The 19,580-nt window shown below is 45.7% G+C and overlaps 1 protein-coding gene across 1 annotated transcript in view; it reads right to left on the reverse strand.

Annotated features, from left to right (window-relative positions):
- The window catches only part of LOC134602599 (protein mono-ADP-ribosyltransferase PARP12-like), a 64,309-nt gene that overhangs the window by 28,871 nt on the left and 15,858 nt on the right, over positions 1-19,580 (reverse strand). The window contains exons 3-5 of the mRNA XM_063447627.1: positions 6,653-6,941; positions 4,597-4,683; positions 2,467-2,587 (exon numbers count right to left, since the gene is read on the reverse strand). Of these exons, the coding sequence (XP_063303697.1) occupies positions 2,467-2,587; positions 4,597-4,683; positions 6,653-6,941 (497 nt within the window). The remainder of the gene's footprint in view (positions 1-2,466; positions 2,588-4,596; positions 4,684-6,652; positions 6,942-19,580) is intronic.

A 19,580-nucleotide genomic window follows, 5' to 3' on the forward strand; every position in this document is an offset into this window, starting at 1 on the left:
CATTAGGCATATTAGCTGTGTCTGGTATAGGGTTTACAGGAGGCGCAGGTACAGGTACCGGATCTGATCTGGATAACAGTGTCTGGATGGCTTGAGCCATTTGATCCATACGGTGATCCTGTTCTGCGAATCTAGCCTCATGAGTGGCCATCTGTTGTCCTAAACCTGCGGGGTCCATGTCCCTATCGTAATGTCACGGTAATATACCCCAACACGCAGGAATAGTTCAGATAGTCAAGAGACAAGAAACCAGGGTTCGTCTTACCGGACCTTAGAATGGCCGGACTAGGACGAGAATAAGAAAGACAGAGTCTAGAACAAGCCGAGGTCAAGGGAACTGAGCGACAGCGTAACGTAGAACAAGCCGAGGACTGGTACACAGAGGACAAAACAGCGGATAAGCAAGCAAGGATAAAGAGAGAGCGGAGTCAGGAACAAAGCCAAGGTCAAGCACCAAAAAACCAACTGAACGATACAAGCACTAAAGGGAACTGGACAGAAACCACGATAGGGCAAGGAGCAAAGGAAACAGGTGAGTATAAATACCCTAATGTTCACTTTGATTGGCCCCTGTCATATCCACGCCCCCAAAACGTGAGTGTATGGGGAACGTGGCATGACAGGGGCCAATGGGAGACTGATTCTAATTTAGTCTCCCACTGTCCCTTTAAGAGCGCGCCCGAGACGCGCGGCGTGCTCTTAGTGTCGGGCGGGACACGTGACCGCTTCTCGCGGTCACTGCCTGCCTGACTGATCTTATCGTTGGCTGAGCCGCGCGCGGCTCGTGCAGGAGCAGGACCGCGCGCGGCGAGAAGAGAGGACCCCGGCCGGCCCCTGGAGAGGGTAAGTACTGCTACAATATATATATATATATATATATATATATATATATATATATATATATAGTGATATATACGTATATATTTATGTATATATATATATTATTTCGTTCTACGTGTATTTTGATATATATATATATATATATATTAATATCACAATACAGTTAGAACGAAATAACACACATCTATATATTTTTTAATTATTTATTTTTAATAATTTTTTTAATTTTATTTTTTAACGTATTTACATATTTTTTTTATATTATATTATATTTATATTTAATCAGTATCAGTCTATGTGTAATTTGATATTAATATATATATATATATATATATTAATAGTAACATACACCTAGACAGTGTATGTGTGTGTATGTATATATATATATATATATACTTAGATCATATATATATATTATAGTATATATATTATATATATATATATATATATATATATATATATATATGATCTAAGTATATTATTTATATTTTTTACACTGATTTTAATTTAATTTTATTTGATTTCCAGCCAGCAGGGGGACTAACTGTCATTACAGGCAGTCCCCCTGCTGGTAATGCAGCAGTCAGCTAACCCGGCCATGTGATTGTGAGGTCCTCGCAAGGACCTCACTCTCACATGGCCGGGGGGGCCGGAGGAGGCAGGATCTGCCGCGGGGGACTCCCTGGGATCCCATGTGAGTCTCCCCAACCACGATCGCTGGCGTGAGATCGCCGGAGACCGGGTAAGTAAGAAAAAAAACGGAGGGCGTACTATTACGCCCTGTGGCGTTTAGAGCTGCTTAGAATAGGGCGTAATAGTACGCCCTCCGGTTTAAGGGGTTAAAGGAACACTCTATGAACTATAACCATTTCATCTTTTTGTAGTGGTTATACTGCCTGGATTCTACTGGCGCTTTCCCTTCTTTTAGTGTAAATCCATAAAAATGTAACAATGAACATGGGTCCTTGGCTGAGCACAAACCAACCTATACTAGAAGTATGCTTAAGGCAGAGATTACATCTTGCCTTAGTCATACCAATTCATACCAGCAGTGGGGAGCTGTGATATTGAGAGTGGTCAACCAACTCTCTTTAGCCAATCACAGCCACCATCACTGCTCAGCTGAAACATAGGCATTGGTCTCAGCAGCACAGTAGGCCAGCAGTGGGCAGCCGGTGATTCTCATTTAATGTGAAACAGTTCCTAAATTGAATGTTCTATACAGTTAGTAACAGCAAGGCTCTTCAGAACCTGGTAAACAGGCCAACATTCTATGCTGGAATACATCCCGCATAAACCACACTGTCAGTACAACATGCTATTTGTCTAAGCCACATGACTCCTCCCATCTCTTCATAAATGGGCTAACCATTATCTAGTCATATTTTCCCTCTCTCTATTGTCATATGTGATTACCCTCTCTTCAAATTAAAACGAGCATACATTATATATTTTGTATGGAGACACTGGCCAAGGAAGGACGTAATCATAGGCTCAACATAGATTGGTTCTTACTTTGCACTGGTCCCGATATATACAAACTCCATGAGATCTGGGGTTTGTTTTAGCCCGCCTGAGAGGAGACATTATTGGAATAGTTACTGCTTAATCCATAAGAATAAATACCTGCTGTTAGGATCACAGTACGCTTTCTCAATATCTTCCATCGTATCAAAATCTTTCCAGCTGTCATTGGTAAACACCTGCCATCTGTAAGGGAGATGGTAATGATTCCGAACACACCTGTCTGTAATACATAAAAAAAACTAAATTAACTATATGTACATAAATACATAATAATAATAATGAATTGCATATTAATGCCCAGAGTTCTAAAATTATGAAAATAGTGAGAGGAGGAACATATTAATGATAATAGCACTTTCCAATGGGTGTTTATGATTGTAACACATAATATCTCACATCTCATATCCAGACTGCAAAAAGGGGTGCGAGTCACAACTGTATCAGTGGAGCCTTATGCTATATTAATGAGCATCTAAATCAAATATAAACCTCTGAAAGTGAAGTGCTAATTCACATAAAAAAAATCTGTGTGAATTAGATCCCATGTACATATACATCTTAGTGTGTCAGACTTCACACACATACAAAGCTGTGTGACTCATGTCACGCAAACACAGACACAGACCTCATGCACATATAAATGTGTGATACAGACCATATGCACATATAAAGCTGTGTGACTCATCTCATGCACACATAAACTTGTGTGACACAGACCTCACGCACATGTACAGGTGTGTAAGATAAATCTCACCCCGCATGTAAAGCTGTGCGACTCATCTCATGCACATATAAAGTAATGTGACTCGAATCTCACTCATATTAGGGTTGCCACCTGTCCAGTATTTTACTGGCACAGCCGGTATTTGATGCTGTGTGGTCGTTGCCGGTATTGCAAAAATACCGACAATACAATTGCCGGTATTTTTTGTGAGGACAATGTTTTGCAATATCTGTACCGGGCACCAGTGTGTGGGTGTGTGGAGAGAGCTGTCGCAGCATGTCCCTGCCCTCTCACTAATAGAGTCTGCATAGGAGAAGTGGGAGGAGCTGTAGCTATAGGTCAAGGAGATGGAAGTATGGCAGCAGGATCTGAGTCCTGAGAGCAGATACGTGTATATATCTGTGTGCATTTGGAAGTCTGTGTGTGTGTGTGTGTGTGTGTGAGTGTGTGTATACAGCAATCTCTGTATGTATTCAGCAGTCTGTGTGTGTTTGTATTCAGCAGTCAGATGGAAAAATGGTGAGAGAAATAGAACCAGAATATCCATCTCTATTATAAATAGTATGTGCATGCATTGTTATATATGACATAAACACAATAACATACAGTGAGGGAAAAAAGTATTTGATCCCCTGCTGATATTGAACGTTTGGAATCTGATTGATTGATTCTGTGGACAGGTGTCTTTTATACAGGTAACAAGCTGAGATTAGGAGTACTCCCTTTAAGAGAGTGCTCCTAATCTCAGCTTGTTACCTGTATAAAAGACACCTGGGAGCCAGAAATCTTGCTGATTGATAGGGGATCAAATACTTATTTCACTCATTGACTTGCAAATCAATTTATAACTTTTTTGACAGCATTTTTCTGTATTTATTTTTGTTATTCTGCCTCTCACTGTTAAAATACACCTACCATTAAAATGTATAGAATGATCATTTTGTAGTCAGTGGACAAACATTCAAAATCAGCAGGGGATCAAATAGTTTTTTCCCTCACTGTACACAGACATAGTAGACACACACTCATAGTACATACACTGACACACGCTCAGACAACAGTATGCACATACTGTTATACATATTTAGATAATGACACACTGCTATTCACACACCACTACACACACTCATACAGACAGTATATACCCCCACTGCATCACATACACAATGCTATGCACACAGTCAGACAAAGTACAAACATTTTAAGTATTTTATTAGAGATTTAGGGAATATTCTCCTTCCAAGTGTTCTCATTCTTTTATGTACGCCGTGTCCTGTAATGTCACGCATTTATATAATTAAATATGCAAATTAGCACGGGCGGCATTTTTTTCCAGAAATGTGGCAACCTTATTCATATAAAAAGTTGTGTGACTTGGATCTTATGCATATATATATATATATATATATATATATATATATATATAGCTGTGTGACTCCGGTTTTAACTCTTATATTAAGCTGTATGACTTGATTCCATACTCACAAGCAAGCTCACAATCTCACCTTTGAAGCTGCAGGTCTTTGTTATGAAGTACAGGCAGATTTCATCAATATGTTCAATGGTGGTAGATTTCTTTAGTTTGGGTTTTTCTGTGCAAGAGAAGTTAATGGTTAATCATTCCATAAAAACAGAAGCACTTGTCCACATGGGCATAGCTAGAGGTTACTACCTTTACACTTACTCCTAGTGTACATGCTGGAGTGCCTTGTTCATATTCCAAAACTAAATATCCCTTTTCATTTACTGGGCTGGAAACAACCTTTTCCCAAGTCCAGCTGCTCACACAAACAGTAAACAGCATTGAGTGATCTCTTTGAGTTATCATCCCTTCACAAGCGTTGCTCTGTGAAACATAACTGTGTTCATGCATACTGGGACTCTATATTGTCTTAGAGGGTAAATGGCTGCAACCAAATTCCTCCCAAAATCAGTTGCTTGTAAGTTGTGATGGATCTCTTTCAACCCTAACACAAGATCTCCCTGATGCAGTGCTGAAAACAAGCCAAGTCATTGCAAAGAATTGTGCTCTTACACTTGCTAAATAATAATAAGTTCTGAACCTACGGTATATAACTTTTATTAACACTACACCCTCTTCAACTTTGACAAGCCTATCCCTCGCACTGACCAGGAATTGCTCCTCTATCTCCCACCAATAGCTATCTCCTAGTACTACCTACAGAGCTTTTCCTGTACTACAATTCCTTGCCTAGGTCTATCAGATGTACCCCAGCATTCCAAGGCTTTTAACACTGTCTGAAACTCCAACTATTAAAAAAAGCTTACTTATGATTCCTGAAATGCATACCAAATCCTTCTTCTAGGTTGAACCCTAGTTATATTCAATTTAAAGGGACACTATAGTCACCACAACAATTACAGCTTGATGTATTTGTTCTGGTGAGTTTAATCATTCCCTACAGGCTTTTTACAGTAAACATGTTTTTATCAGAGAAAAGGCAGTGTTTACATTACAGCCTGGGGCACCTTCACTAGCCACTCCTCAGATGGCTACTAAAGGTGTTCCTGATGCAGTGCTGCACAGTGTGCATCACTAACATTCAGTGTCTCCACCCTCTGCATGGAGATACTGAACTTTCCTCATATAGATGTATTGATTCAATGCATCTCTATGAGGATATGCTGATTTTCCTGGGTGGCATTTGGATGTGCCCCCTGCCCCACCTTCTTAGCAATCTCAGCCAATCCAATGGTTTCCTATGGAAAAACATTGTGATTGTCTCAGATCATCACTTCTGATTACGTCAGCCAAGGAGGCAGATCATGGGCAGAGCCAGAAGCAGCAGGCTGGAATAAAGGTAAGATTTTGCTATATTTAAGGGTGACCTGGGGTGCTAGATAGTGTTTTTAGCACTATAGGGTCAGGAATAAGTTTGTGCTCTTGACTCTATAGTGTGTTTTTTTTTTATGTTTTTCATTTTCCATGTCAAGTTATTTATAACTATTATTTACATTGCAAGAGAACATGCAGGTGTCTTATAAAAATAAATAATGATAAAAGTGAATTAGGGGCGTACCCCTGGAATATGCATATCTCAGTATTGGTGCTGCAGTAAAGGCCAAAATATATACAAAATACAGATTAAGTAACAGCGCACACACACATCTTTGGAGGTGACCACAGGAAAGCATACATTTGAGGAAAATCTCAGGAAGCCAATTAAGCAGTAAGTACTACAGTTAGCATGTTAAAATTAGTGTAGGACCGATCGATATTGGGGTACTGTGGAGTAGTGGTGGGCTTAACACAATTTGGCCATATGGTGGAACTGAATCTCCATATTTATTTGCTATGACAGGTTAATTTAAATAGCCTTGTAAAATGTAAAACTGTATTTTCTGTGTGTGTGCTGTTCCTTAACCTGTATTTTTTATAAAAATATATAATGAGGATAAATAATAAATAAAATTGCTGTTGCTAGGTGTGAAGTAATAGAGGTTCAGGCACTCCTTGGTTCAAAACAGGTACCTTATTAGGAGCCACAACAGCAACGTTTCGACCCAAAAAGGTCTTTGTCAAGCTAGGTGTGGACTTACCATTCTTTGGTGGAGCTTTCTCTTTCACGGGAGACGCTGCAGAACTCTTTGTCATTGCACTTGCATTTATGTAAATGGATAGCAGTTCAGGTAGGAATGTGCCACTTAGTCCCCATTTAGTTAACTTCTTCAACGTCTCCTCTTCTTTGAAGTCATGTGACCTCTTGCATTTGCTTCCAAACATGCAGTCACCCTGCAGATAATGCTGACAGATGTGCAGCTTGTTACAGTTGTCCTTAAAGGTACAGGATCCGTGGGGACCATCTCCTCGGTTATAGTGCATACAAATCTTAAAGGAAAGAAAGCAAAAGGCTGGAATCAGTCTCTTGGGTTTATGCATTAGATGTACACTTAATGGAACACTCCCACCCAGGGCTGCCAACAGAAAGCTCAGTGTCCCTTAAAAAAATTGATATGTGTGCCTAACCTGCTGTGACTACGTTTGCTCATGTTATACTATAAAAAAATTGTGCAGTTTTCTCGACTGACGTGCAATTGTCTTCCTATGTATTTTTATGCACTCGCGGTTGCTGTCGTGACATCGCAAGTTTCTTTGTATTTCTCTGCAAAGCAAAAATAAAGATTAAAAAAAAAAAACATCTTCAGGAGTGTCTGAGCACTGTCTTAGTGTCAAGGTTAAACTATTTTCTAACGGAGGCCGAGAGAGATGGCAGCTTAATCTGAGAGCTCCCCGCAGGCTTATCAAGAATCCTCGTCCATCCACTCCCTAACATCGCAAAATGGGTAAAACACACCGCACATCACACGCTGGTAAACCCACCGATGCATCCAAAGGCACTCCGGCTTCCTCGCTACACAAATACTTGAGGACCCCGGCGGACCTGGCTTCACAGGCCTCAACTGATTCCAGAGCCTCATGGGCCTCACGCCCACACTCCCCGAGCGCAGAACCTGGCGCGGAGTCCCCTAACCCCATCTCCCGCCCGGAGGACGCACCGGAATGGGTGACCCTGATAAGGGCACTACCCACCAAAGCAGACCTCAAAAAGGCGAACACGGAGCTTCGGAAATCTATCACTGCGGAACTCCACTCCCTCCGCGAAGATCTTCAGGGCCTACATCACAAAGTCTCCCAGTTAGAGGCAGACAGTGACCACCTGACTACCACACAGAATGCTACCACGAATACCCTGCAAGTACACGAGGCACAACTGCGCCAAATGGCCCTCCACCTTGAAGATTTGGACAATCGGGGGCGCCGACAAAATATCAGGGTAAGGGGGATACCGGAAGACATGGACCAAGACACCCCGATCCGTGCAACACTCACGGGGCTGTTTAACAGACTCCTCGGACGCCCTGAAACCGCCCATATTGAATTCATACGAGCACACAGGGCTCTGAGACCTAGGATAAAAGCAACCGTAACGATGTCGAATCCCGCTAGTAGGGGCCTCAATCTGAGGGGCAATACACTACATACCCTTGTAAGGCCACGATGACCCAACACAGACACCCCCTTGCCCAGGTATATTACCCAGAAAGACCACCGAAGGGACCCCCTGGCGGAAGGGCGCCCCCTGGCTGGGCCGCGCCGCCGGGGTGTATACCGCCCTGCGAGGAACCGTTGGGGGAACAGCGGCGTGGGCACCGGCGCCGGGGCGGCTCACCTGGGGTGCGACCCTCCCCTAGACGCGGGGTAGGGAAAGATAACCTGAAAATAACTCTAAGAGGGGAGGTTCGAAAAAGAGACCCACTCTTGCCATGGGACAGGCTTACTATAAGGGGGATCGCAACACCTCAAACCTGAATCTGCCCGCCCCATTCATTCACATTACTGACCAGATGCCCTCTCTCCTCACACTGGAGGGTCAAGTAACACCCTAAATCCCTCACCGAATAACGGCGGGGATGAGACCCCGATACCTCTGGGCTGGGTGGGAAGGTCAGAACTTATCCTGGGGACGTAGGGGGTTTACTCTACTTTACTTTGCAATAGCGGTTGATAATACATGTTTATTGTGATGTCATGTTGAATTGTTGTTAACTGTTTAATTGTATACCGGGCGACACACCGCACCACTCTCTGATGCCCGGCGGAGCGAAACAATACCCACTTGAGGCCAAGGGCCGCTAGAATTTAGGACGAGGATGGAACATCCACATACCACTCATACTTAAAGCCACAGGGGAGTTGAGGATTCCCGACAAGGTCCGGTTCGAGGGAGACCCGGGTGCGGGGACATTAGGAGCTACGTGATCCCGGGCTCCCCGGGTAGGACCCGTACTGTATCTCCCGGCTTCCTCCACTTTTCCCCATAGGACAGAGCGCCCAAAGATAGGCGGACAGGGTCTGGCGGACCACTGGTGGACCCGGCCACACCTTGTCCTCCGCCGCTCGTTCCTTATCAGCCACCTTCGAGTGACTGGATTAATTTTGTACATAGTTTCCCTATCTGTCTTCCCACCCCCCCTTGTCCCGCACCTATCCCCTCCTCCCCCTAATACATCCCCACCCCCTCCCACCTTATACCCACCCCCTCCACCTGACGACCTGACTAAATCCCGACAAACACTACTAGGACCCAGCGGGTGCAACGACACCCACGGACCATACCATGACAGACAAACCACTAATACCAAGCGACCTCACTATCCTCTCCATAAACGCAAAGGGGCTTAACATACCGGAGAAAAGATCGGGGGCACTGAGGGACTTCCATTCACGAAAAGCATCCATAGTCATGATACAGGAGACTCGCTTCAGGGAGGGAGACAGGCCCAAATTGACCAATCACCACTTCCCGAAGGGGTTTTACAGCGATTTCCATGAAGGGAAACCCAGGGGTGTGGCGATACTGCTCAATAAAAACGTACCGTTTATAGAGAAAGCAACCATGACTGACCGAGACGGTAGATACCTTTTTGTAAAAGGCACAGTAGCCGACCATCTATACACCTTCGCCACATTATACGCGCCAAACAACAAACACCACCGCTATCTCAAAACAACCTTACAGAAACTACACTCATTCGCAGAAGGGGTCCTCATAATAGGGGGCGACTTAAACGTCGCGCTGGACCCGGTCTGGGACTGCTCCACGGGCACTTCCCATCTCCCCAGACAACACCTCGGAGCAATTAATTCCCTACTGACTAAACTTAGACTTGTTGACTGCTGGAGAGCACACCACCCAGACGAAAAGGACTACACATTCTACTCACACCCACACCAGACATACACTCGCATAGACTACTTTTTCACTACACACTATCACCTCCCTTTGGTACGGGACGCGAGGGTGGGGGTGGCGACCTGGTCGGACCATGCCCCCGTCACACTCACTCTCCGGTCCCCACTCCTTAGACCAGCGGTAACCAAGTGGAGGCTGAACGAATACCTACTATCACGCCAAGACCTGACCGCACACTTTGGTAAGGCCTTGACTGACTACTTCCAGGACAACGCCCCCGAGGACACTTCCCCGATGATCAGATGGGAGGCACATAAAAGTGTCATTCGGGGACACTTCATACAGAAAGGGGCGGAACTAAAAAAACAACGAGAAGCCCGACTCATAGAACTAATAGAGGACATACACAAACATGACACACTGTACAAACGGACACAATCCCCAGCCCACCAATCACGCCTATTACAGCTAAGACTTCTCCAGTCCAAACACCACAGGGAGGTACTCCGGCATAAGGCCTTTTTCTCCCTACACGGGAATAAAAGCGGTAAACTCTTAGCCAGAATGCTGACGAAACGGCGCCAGCTGACGTATATCAACAAAATCAGAGACAAAAAGGGCACAGTACGCCGTCTACCGACGGAAGTCCTGCAAACGGTGAGAGCCTACTACTCGGAACTCTATTCACTCCCCAGACCACAATCGGGAGCGGCGACTTCTCGCCTAACAGACTCCATCCAGCAATACCTACAAACACACTAAATACCTACACTAGATCGACAGATAACGAACCAACTAGACGAACCCTTCTCTATCGAGGAACTGGCACTGGCGATAAAACGCACCAAACCAGGCAAGAGCCCAGGCCCGGATGGCCTGCCTCTATGCTATTACAAACATTTCGCAGACACACTATACCAACCGATGCTGGCCTCATTTAACGCGATAAGGGAGGGCCACCACTTCCCCAAACAAGCACTGACGGCACACATAACCATCATCCCGAAAGAGGGCAAGGACGCTGAGCAATGTGGGAACTATAGGCCCATCTCCCTCATTAACTGTGACATTAAATTGATGGCAAAGATGTTAGCCATGCGCCTACAGCCGCACATCCCCACACTGACCAGGTCGGGTTCGTGACTGCCCGTGAAGCGAGGGACAACACCATCAGGACCCTCGCCCTCATGCACAACAAAAGCAAAAACACAGGAGGCCTTCTACTGCTGTCTACTGACGCGGAGAAGGCCTTCGACAGAGTGGGTTGGACTTACCTATTCCAGACCCTCGCCCAGGTGGGTCTGGGACCCCACATGCGAAGCTGGATCGCAGCCATGTACGACAGGCCCACAGCACATGTAATAGTGAATGGGGCGCTAACGGACGAGTTCACGATCTATAACGGCACCCGCCAGGGATGCCCACTATCCCCGCTGCTCTTCGTCCTTGCCCTGGAGCCCTTTCTGACAGCCATCAGACAACACCATGACATAACAGGAATACAAACGGGGGACACGCACCATAAAGTGGACGCCTATGCGGACGACCTCCTCTTTTACGTCACCAAACCAGAGATCTCCCTTCCCAATATACTGAAAGAATTTAAGACATTCGGAACCATATCCAACCTGAAAATAAATTACTCCAAATCCTACATTCTGAACGCTGACTTACCCAACAAACGAGCCTCCTCTCTCCGCCTCAGCTTCCCATTCCAGTGGGCGGAACACAAAATACGCTACCTAGGTACATGGCTAACCAAACAGAGAGAGGACCTATACAGGGAGAACTTTACGCCCATGCTAAATACCTTTAAGAGGGAACTAACTGAATGGTCTCACCCACATATTTCGTGGCTGGGACGGATTCAGGTATTTAAAATGAATCTCCTCCCGCGTCTACTCTACCTGTTTCAGACGCTCCCCATAACTATCCCCAAAGGATTTTTCAATGCCCTACGCTCGATGACGGGTACTTACATATGGAACGGGACGAGACCACAAATTAAATATCAGGCCCTCACTCTACCCAAGGAGAGGGGAGGGCTGACCATCCTTGACTTCTACCTATACTATACAGCAGGGCACTTACAGAGAGTCATGGAATGGACTAAGACCAACGTCCATAAATTATGGAAAGTTGTAGAAGAGACGGAGATAGCTGGTCCAGTGTCGACCCTACCGTGGTGCCCCGGGGGAGGCCTCGGCCGGGGATGCTTCTCGTTAGCACAACTTACCCTCCGGGTGTGGCACAGAGCGTCTAGGGTACACGGTCTCACTCGACACCCAGCACCCCTACTGCCCCTAACCCACAACCATGACTTCCCCCCAGGCCTCGACCCGAACGCCTTCAGAGACCTCATCCACCAGCCTGTCCCCAGACTACACCACATGTACACACACACCGGACGGAAGACACTTATGCACCTGACAGGGGACACACCCCCCACATTACTACAAACCTTCAAATACAAACAAATATCGAACTACTTAAACACCCTACACGGGGGACGGACCCGCGTTAAGAACCCGACTACCTACGAAGAGTACTGCATCCACCCTGACCCCCTGCCCCACAGCATATCTCTTATATACTCACTGCTACAAAGGGAGACTCCGACAGAGATCCCTGCCTTGAAAGGCAAATGGGAAACTGCCCTGGGGAGGTCATTCACCGAGACAGAATGGGAGAAAATTTGTTACCTCACTCATCACTGCTCCACCTTCACAAAGACACAGGACACAGCATTTAAACTACTGAGCCACTGGTACCATACCCCACATAAACTTCATGCAATAGACCCATCACACTCCGACTTATGTTGGCGATGCAAGGAGACAACGGGTACCACACTACATAAATGGTGGGAATGCCGTAGTATTAAACCATTCTGGAAGGGCATACACGCCATCTTAGGAAAATTCTCAGACGCACCCCCACCACTGGACCCAGCAGCAATGTTGCTACACCACACGATCATACCCAGGTCCAGATACAAAAGATCCATGACCATAAGGATCCTCAACGTAGCCAAACAAACCATACCACAGTTCTGGAGACAGGATAGGCCCCCTCCCCTCAGGACATGGTTCAACCAAATGGAGGAGCTTAGAACAATAGAAGAACTACACTTGAGAGCGACTAATACCACCGCAAAATACTTAGAGACATGGACACACTGGATCGTATCCACCGCACAGGTAGACTTCACTACCCGCCAAGACGCTGACGACCCACCCGACAGACCTGAAGCCCAAAACTGACCCCATCCCATCATCCTACCCACCTACCCTGTCACATAACCCGCATCCCCCCTCCCTCTCCTCCCCCCCTCCCCTTCTCCCTCCCCCCCCCAGCTTTCTCTTGCCTACCGTATTTGGGCTGCAGGCCCACATTCCGAAAGAACTGAGACACGGCTGACCAAAGAACTGAGATACGGCTGATGGGATCATGAACCCACAGGACACCCAACACGAAAACACAGTGCCTTGGGGGTCACCGACACAATACTATCTGATCACCCCTCTCAAACAATGTAACATAGCCACATGCACGCTAGATCTAATCACTTTCACAGGCGCTAGATGAGAGGCCATACACAACCTATCCGAGGGGGAAATGCAAGTAAGGCACTAGAAGCCTCACTAAGGTGTTGATGTATGGGGACCTGCGAGTCCAACAATAAACGGGGGCCTGCGTGCCCAAATAACTGTTTATGTTTATACCCTTATTCTAGCACACGTTGTGCTCTACTTACAATAATATTGAAGAGACCTGCGAGTCTCACCGAAATTGTCGATTGTGTTTCAGTTGCGATACACTTGAAGAGACCTGCGCGTCTCACTTCGAATATAAAATAATAATAAAAATATATTTACAAAAAAAAAACTATTTTCTAACGGTTTAATCCCAATGTTCACTCCCAGGACCTGACATCACTGTCCCCTTACTTCTTTCTGCCCGACTGGAGCAGTATGAGGAAGCTGTTTGAAGCTCTAGGGGGGTTATCAGATGTTCAGTTTAAGCATGGGGTTACCAGATGTTAAATATAAGAGAGAAAATATACAACGAAAATGCATAATCCAGGGTAGCATTGATTTCAGTGGAGATCAGCAGGGTCCATTTTCACTAAAGGGACACTATAGTGTTAAGATTATTCCTAACACTATAGACTCAATGTCCCTGCTTTACGTTAAACCCCCCCTCCCCTGTTAAAAAATACTGTCATACCTCGCATGACATCATCCAGAATCACAATCCAATCCAATGCATCTCATAGAGGAGCACTGGGAACCATAGGCACATGTGTGGCTCTTGCCGCAATCTGCCAATGATTCTCTATGATAGGCAGTTCGCATGCACACAATCATGGAATCCCAGCTCTCCTATCCAGAAGGCTTGGAGGCAGAGCATGAAGCTGCACTTTTGAGCATTCTAACTCTGGAAATAAAGTGAAAAAAGGGTAGGTATATTGGGTGTGAAATCCACCAGCAATTTCCTAAGTGGAGCGCTAATAATCAAACACTTACCCCTCTAGTTTGAATATTAATTTGTAGTTTCAACAAACATAGGGGGGGGATATAATGGTGTAGTATGTAACCACAATTTTTAGTGTATGTATAAAAAATAGACACACTCACAAAGATAGAGCCATAATGGGACTGGCTCGGATCACACTCGCCTTGGTGTATTATGGTCATACCTCCCCTCTTCTTAGTTCCTCTTGAAGAGCTCGGGAATAGAGCACAAATAGAGATCCCTAGTGCAATATGTACAGGTGATAATGTAAAATAAGTGAGATAAAACTGTGAGATAAGGCTCACCTTAAAAAGAGCCAATTAGACCTGGCTCTTCAATAAAAGGCTGTATACCCACTAAAGAGGCGTAACCCTTCTTTTATGAGGTAGATGGAAACAAGATCGCCAGCAGGATTGAAGATCTAATATGGTAAATGTATTAATACACAATTAAAACAAAAAATTAATAATTAAATGTCCTTAGTGGCATCCAATGATGCTCCAAGACGCATTTCGCCCTGTCCGTGTGCTTTTTCAATCGGAGTTATTCTTTCGTGTTCCATTTCCTCTTTTTAAATCCTGGTTACTCCTCTGCTTGGTTCTGCCGTAACCACCACTAGATTTTTTTTCCTCCGCCCCCCACCTCCATGTTTGTTGAAACTACAAATTAATATTCAAACTAGAGGGTTAAGTGTTTGATTATTAGCGCTCCACTTAGGAAATTGGTGGTGGATTTCACCTCCACTATACCTACCTTTTTTTTTTTTGTTTCATATTGGTTGATTAGGAGAGATTTCCACATTAGTGTGGTAGCTGCTTTAAGAATCACATTTCCGTTATTGATTTAAGCGCCTTAATATAAGCACAGAGCACTTTTTTTGTATGAAAATAAAGTGGTTTGGCGCCACTTAGAAGGGGGAGGGGGAACTGTAAATACTATAACAACTTCAATTAGATGAGTGTTCCTTTAATGGGAGATGATTCTTTGGCATTTTGAGAAATGGGAGTTGATTCTTTGGCATTTTGAGAAACAGACCCCCAAAGCAGCTTAAATGCAAGTTGCTTCATATTACAGAGAAGGATCTATCTACCCTCGACGCCATATCTACGATATGCGAAATATCTACGCCGTGTGGGTGGCTGTCATATCACATGTTAATACATATAAACTGGGAGACTAGAAAAATCCTTCACAAGGGAGGTTTGGGAGTAACTACAATTTTAATGCCGAAATAGGTTTAAAGGAACACTTAAATGGAACTGTTTTTTTTACAATTTAGTATATATATGCCTAATTAAATTGCATTTATTCATTGGGGATATCATTTAATGTATCTTGCAAAAACTTCAGATCTTTTTTTTGCAGCCTTTGCAAGGCCTTCCTTTCAAATCTAACCCAGACATTTTGTGGCTGTCAAATCACAGACTTACCAATGCAGCTCAATGAAAGGTATATGGAAGGCAGGTGCTCTGCAATTGAAGCTAAATTACCAGGAAGTTGTCTGATTGGCAGCCAGTGGGAAGCCAAACTGATTGGCAGCAAGGCTAATTTATAAATGTGCCAATATCTATAGAAATTTTACTTTTTGTAAAGTAATATAATAGGTCACACAAATCATACATGAAGTACTTCAGCATGCTAAAGTGCTTTAAGTGTCTGGAGTCTTCTTTTAAAGTTAAAAGGATTTTTTTTTTTTTTTTAAAGGCACACTATAGACACTCAGACTACTTCATGTCAATGACATGGTCTGGTTACATTGCCCCTCTTGTTTTAGTTTCAGAAAAATCTTAAAGGAACACTATAGGGTCAGGAACACAAACATGTATTCCCGACCCTATAGTGTTATGAACACTTTATTTAGTAAAATCGTACCTTTATTCTAGTCTGCTCCTGCTGACTCTGCCCCCGATCTGCCCCTCATCAGAAGTGGTGATTTCAGCCAATCACAATGCTTTCCCATATGAAAGCATTGTATTGGCTCAGATTGTCCATGAGGCAGAGCCAATTAATCAATGTATCTCTCTGAGGAAAGTTCAGTGTCTCCATGCAGAGGGTAGAGACACTGAATGTCAGTGCCCCAGTGTAGCAGACTGGACCCTGCACCAGAGTCTGCCCCAGTTTCCTGGAGGGGACTGCTTGCTCGCCTTCTGCCCAGTGATTATGGTCCCGGGAAGATGGGACCCTTTAAAGAACTGCATTTGGACATATTGTACTTTATTGTACTGTGCTGGCCTTTTAACAACAGTGAAGGGAAATACTGAAACTTTTGGGACACTTTTTCTTCCCCTTTGAATCCCTGGGAAGGTGAGGCTCTTCCCCTCCCCCAGCTCCATTGTTCTCCAGCAGGGAGTTGTCCCAGGGACACTGCCAGACCAGGTAAAGCCATGCTGGAAAGGGATAATAAAGGGGCCTCACCTAACCTTTTAACCCCTGGACGGATTCATGTGATTTTAACACATGTTGCTCCCCAAGTTATGCTGATCACAGAAATATATCAGTTTTATCCGTATGTGATGTAAGATCAGGGAGTTATTAAAATTTATAAAAAGTGTAACTTTTCAGCTTGGAGATAATTGAGTAGATACAGTAATTGACTCAATTATCTCCTAAGCAGAGGGGAGGAATATGCTGGGTGTGTTTCTATTGTCCCATTGTGTCTGATTGGCTGCTGTACTTGCATTGTATGAGTTGTAATGTGTTTATTGGTTGTTCTGCAAAACCCTGTGGGCTGTAATGTGTTTGGGGATTGAGAATAAAAGAGGCTGTATGGGCCAGTACAGAGAGTTCCTGTTTTAACCCTCAAAGTGAAGTGTCGTCTCATTCTTAGGGGAGGATTTATTGCATGCTGTTCAGTTTGACTGCTAGGAGTGCAAACCTATTCGTATGGTTCCTATTCAACTGTCTACAGCATTCAGAGGCTTGAGAGGATTTATCTGCTTCTCAGATTCGGTGATTGTGGTGTCTGCCAGAGTGCTTGGAGTCCTCAGGAAACGCGAGGAGCATCCTTTAACTGAGGTACCCAGTCGGGGTGCCAGGCGATCCGTTACATTGGTGGCAAGCGGTGGGATGGTGTCCTAGTGCGAGGAGAAGCAGCTCAGAGACACTGGTAACGTTTGGAGCTACAAATGGAGGGTAACGCTAGTATGCGTACAGCGGCCCTATCTTCAAAGGGACTAACTTTCGGCAAAACAAGCATGGCGCTCAATTGCACTGAGGCAAAGTTTGACGAGATGCTGAAGGAGCGACTGGCTTACTTCGGACCCAACCCAACTGAGGAAATTGTGCAATTCTCGAGGAATCTACTGATCGAGTTCCTGCTGCGCATAGCAGAACAGGACAATAGGAAGGCTCAGGGTGGGTTACCCATGCCCCAGCAATCGGATACAGTTCAGGGAGAGAAGCGTGTCGTCCTTCCTCCCCAGCGGCAGTGTGTGTTGCAGGGAGCTGAAGGTGCCGTCCTTCCTCCCCAGCGACAGAGTGTGTTACAGGGAGCTGAAGGTGCCATCCTTCCTCCCCAGCAGCAGGGCAATATATTGAAAGGGGAGACAGTTGGTCCCCCTCTTCACCAGCAGACGAGTATGGAAGGCTCTGGAGATAATTGGCTGGCCGAAGTAAGGCAGCGAGTGGCCCAGTATGGGGATGATGTACCCATGGAGACACGCCGGGTGATCTGGAACCAGGTCATGGCCGAGCGAAACACAAGGCTGGGCCGATAATTCCAGCTGGCGAAAAAGAGAGAGTGTCAGGGAGAGGAGCCTGTGACCCCCTCTCCCCAGCGGCTGAAAGTGTGTAAGGGAGAGGAGTTTGTTACCCCCTCTCTCCAGCGGCAGCGTAGCCCACCAAGGGGAGACACTAAGCCCCACAACAGCGCAGATGGGACCGTGGTCTCTGCGCCCAAGCTACAGGGAGTTCGGAGGGTCAGCCCTGCTCCCCAGCGGCTGGAAGTGTGTAAGGGAGAGGAGTTTGTTACCCCCTCTCCCCAGCGGCAGCCTAGCCCACCAAGGGGAGACACTAAGCCCCTCACCAGCGCAGATGGGACCGTGGTCTCTGCGCCCAAGCTACAGGGAGGACGGATGGTCAGCCCGTGTAGCGGTACTTACCCTCTCCAGGGGCCGGCTGGGGTCCTCCCTTCTCGCCGCGCGCGGTCCTGCTCCTGCACGAGCCGCGCGCGGCTCAGCCAATGATGGGATCAGTCAGGCGGGCAGTGACCGCGAGAAGCGGTCACATGTCCCGCCCGACACTAAGAGCGCGCCGCGCGTCTCGGGCGCGCTCTTAAAGGGACAGTGGGAGACTAAATTAGAATCAGTCTCCCATTGGCCCCTGTCAGGCCACATTCCCCATTCACTCACGTTTTGGGGGCGTGGATATGACAGGAGCCAATCAAAGTGAACCTTAGGGTTTTTATACTCACCTGTTTCCCCTTGCTCCTTGCCCTATCGTGGTTTCTGTCCAGTTCCCTTTAGTGCTTGTATCGTTCAGTTGGTTTTTTGGTGCTTGACCTTGGCTTTGTTCCTGACTCCGCTCTCTCCTTATCCTTGCTTGCTTATCCGCTGTTTTGTCCTCTGTGTACCAGTCCTCGGCTTGTTCTACGTTACGCTGTCTCTCAGTTCCCTTGACCTCGGCTTGTTCTGACTCTGTCTTTCTCTCGTCCTAGTCCGGCCATTCTAAGGTCCGGTAAGACGTACACTGTTTCTTGTCTCTTGACTGTGAACTATTCCTGCGTGTTGGGGTATATTACCGTGACATTACGATAGGGCCATGGACCCCGCAGGTTTAGGTCAACAGATGGCCACTCATGAGGCTAGATTCGCAGAACAGGATCACCGTATGGATCAAATGGCTCAAGCCATCCAGACACTGTTATCCAGATCTGTTCCGGTACCTGTACCTACGCCTCCTGTAAACCCTATACCGGACACAGCTAATATGTCTAATGCTTCTGCACATCTAACCCCGCCACCTAGGTATGGAGGGGACGCTAAGACATGTAGGGGATTCCTTAATCAAGTGGAATTCCACTTCGAAATGTACCCACGTTCTTTTCCCACTGACAGATCTAAGGTGGGTTTTCTTATGCACCAGCTTACGGATAAGGCACTAGAATGGGCAAATCCTATTTGGGAGGCTAATGGGCCTATGGTACACGACTTTAATAGCTTCCTCACAGCGTTCCGTAGAACATTTGACACGACTAAAAGGTCAAAAAATGCCGCCAGGGCATTAATGAGAATAAAGCAAGGATCTAAATCTGTAGC

Source organism: Pelobates fuscus, chromosome 3 (assembly GCF_036172605.1).
Source record: "Pelobates fuscus isolate aPelFus1 chromosome 3, aPelFus1.pri, whole genome shotgun sequence".
NCBI classification, from domain to species: Eukaryota; Metazoa; Chordata; class Amphibia; order Anura; family Pelobatidae; genus Pelobates; species Pelobates fuscus.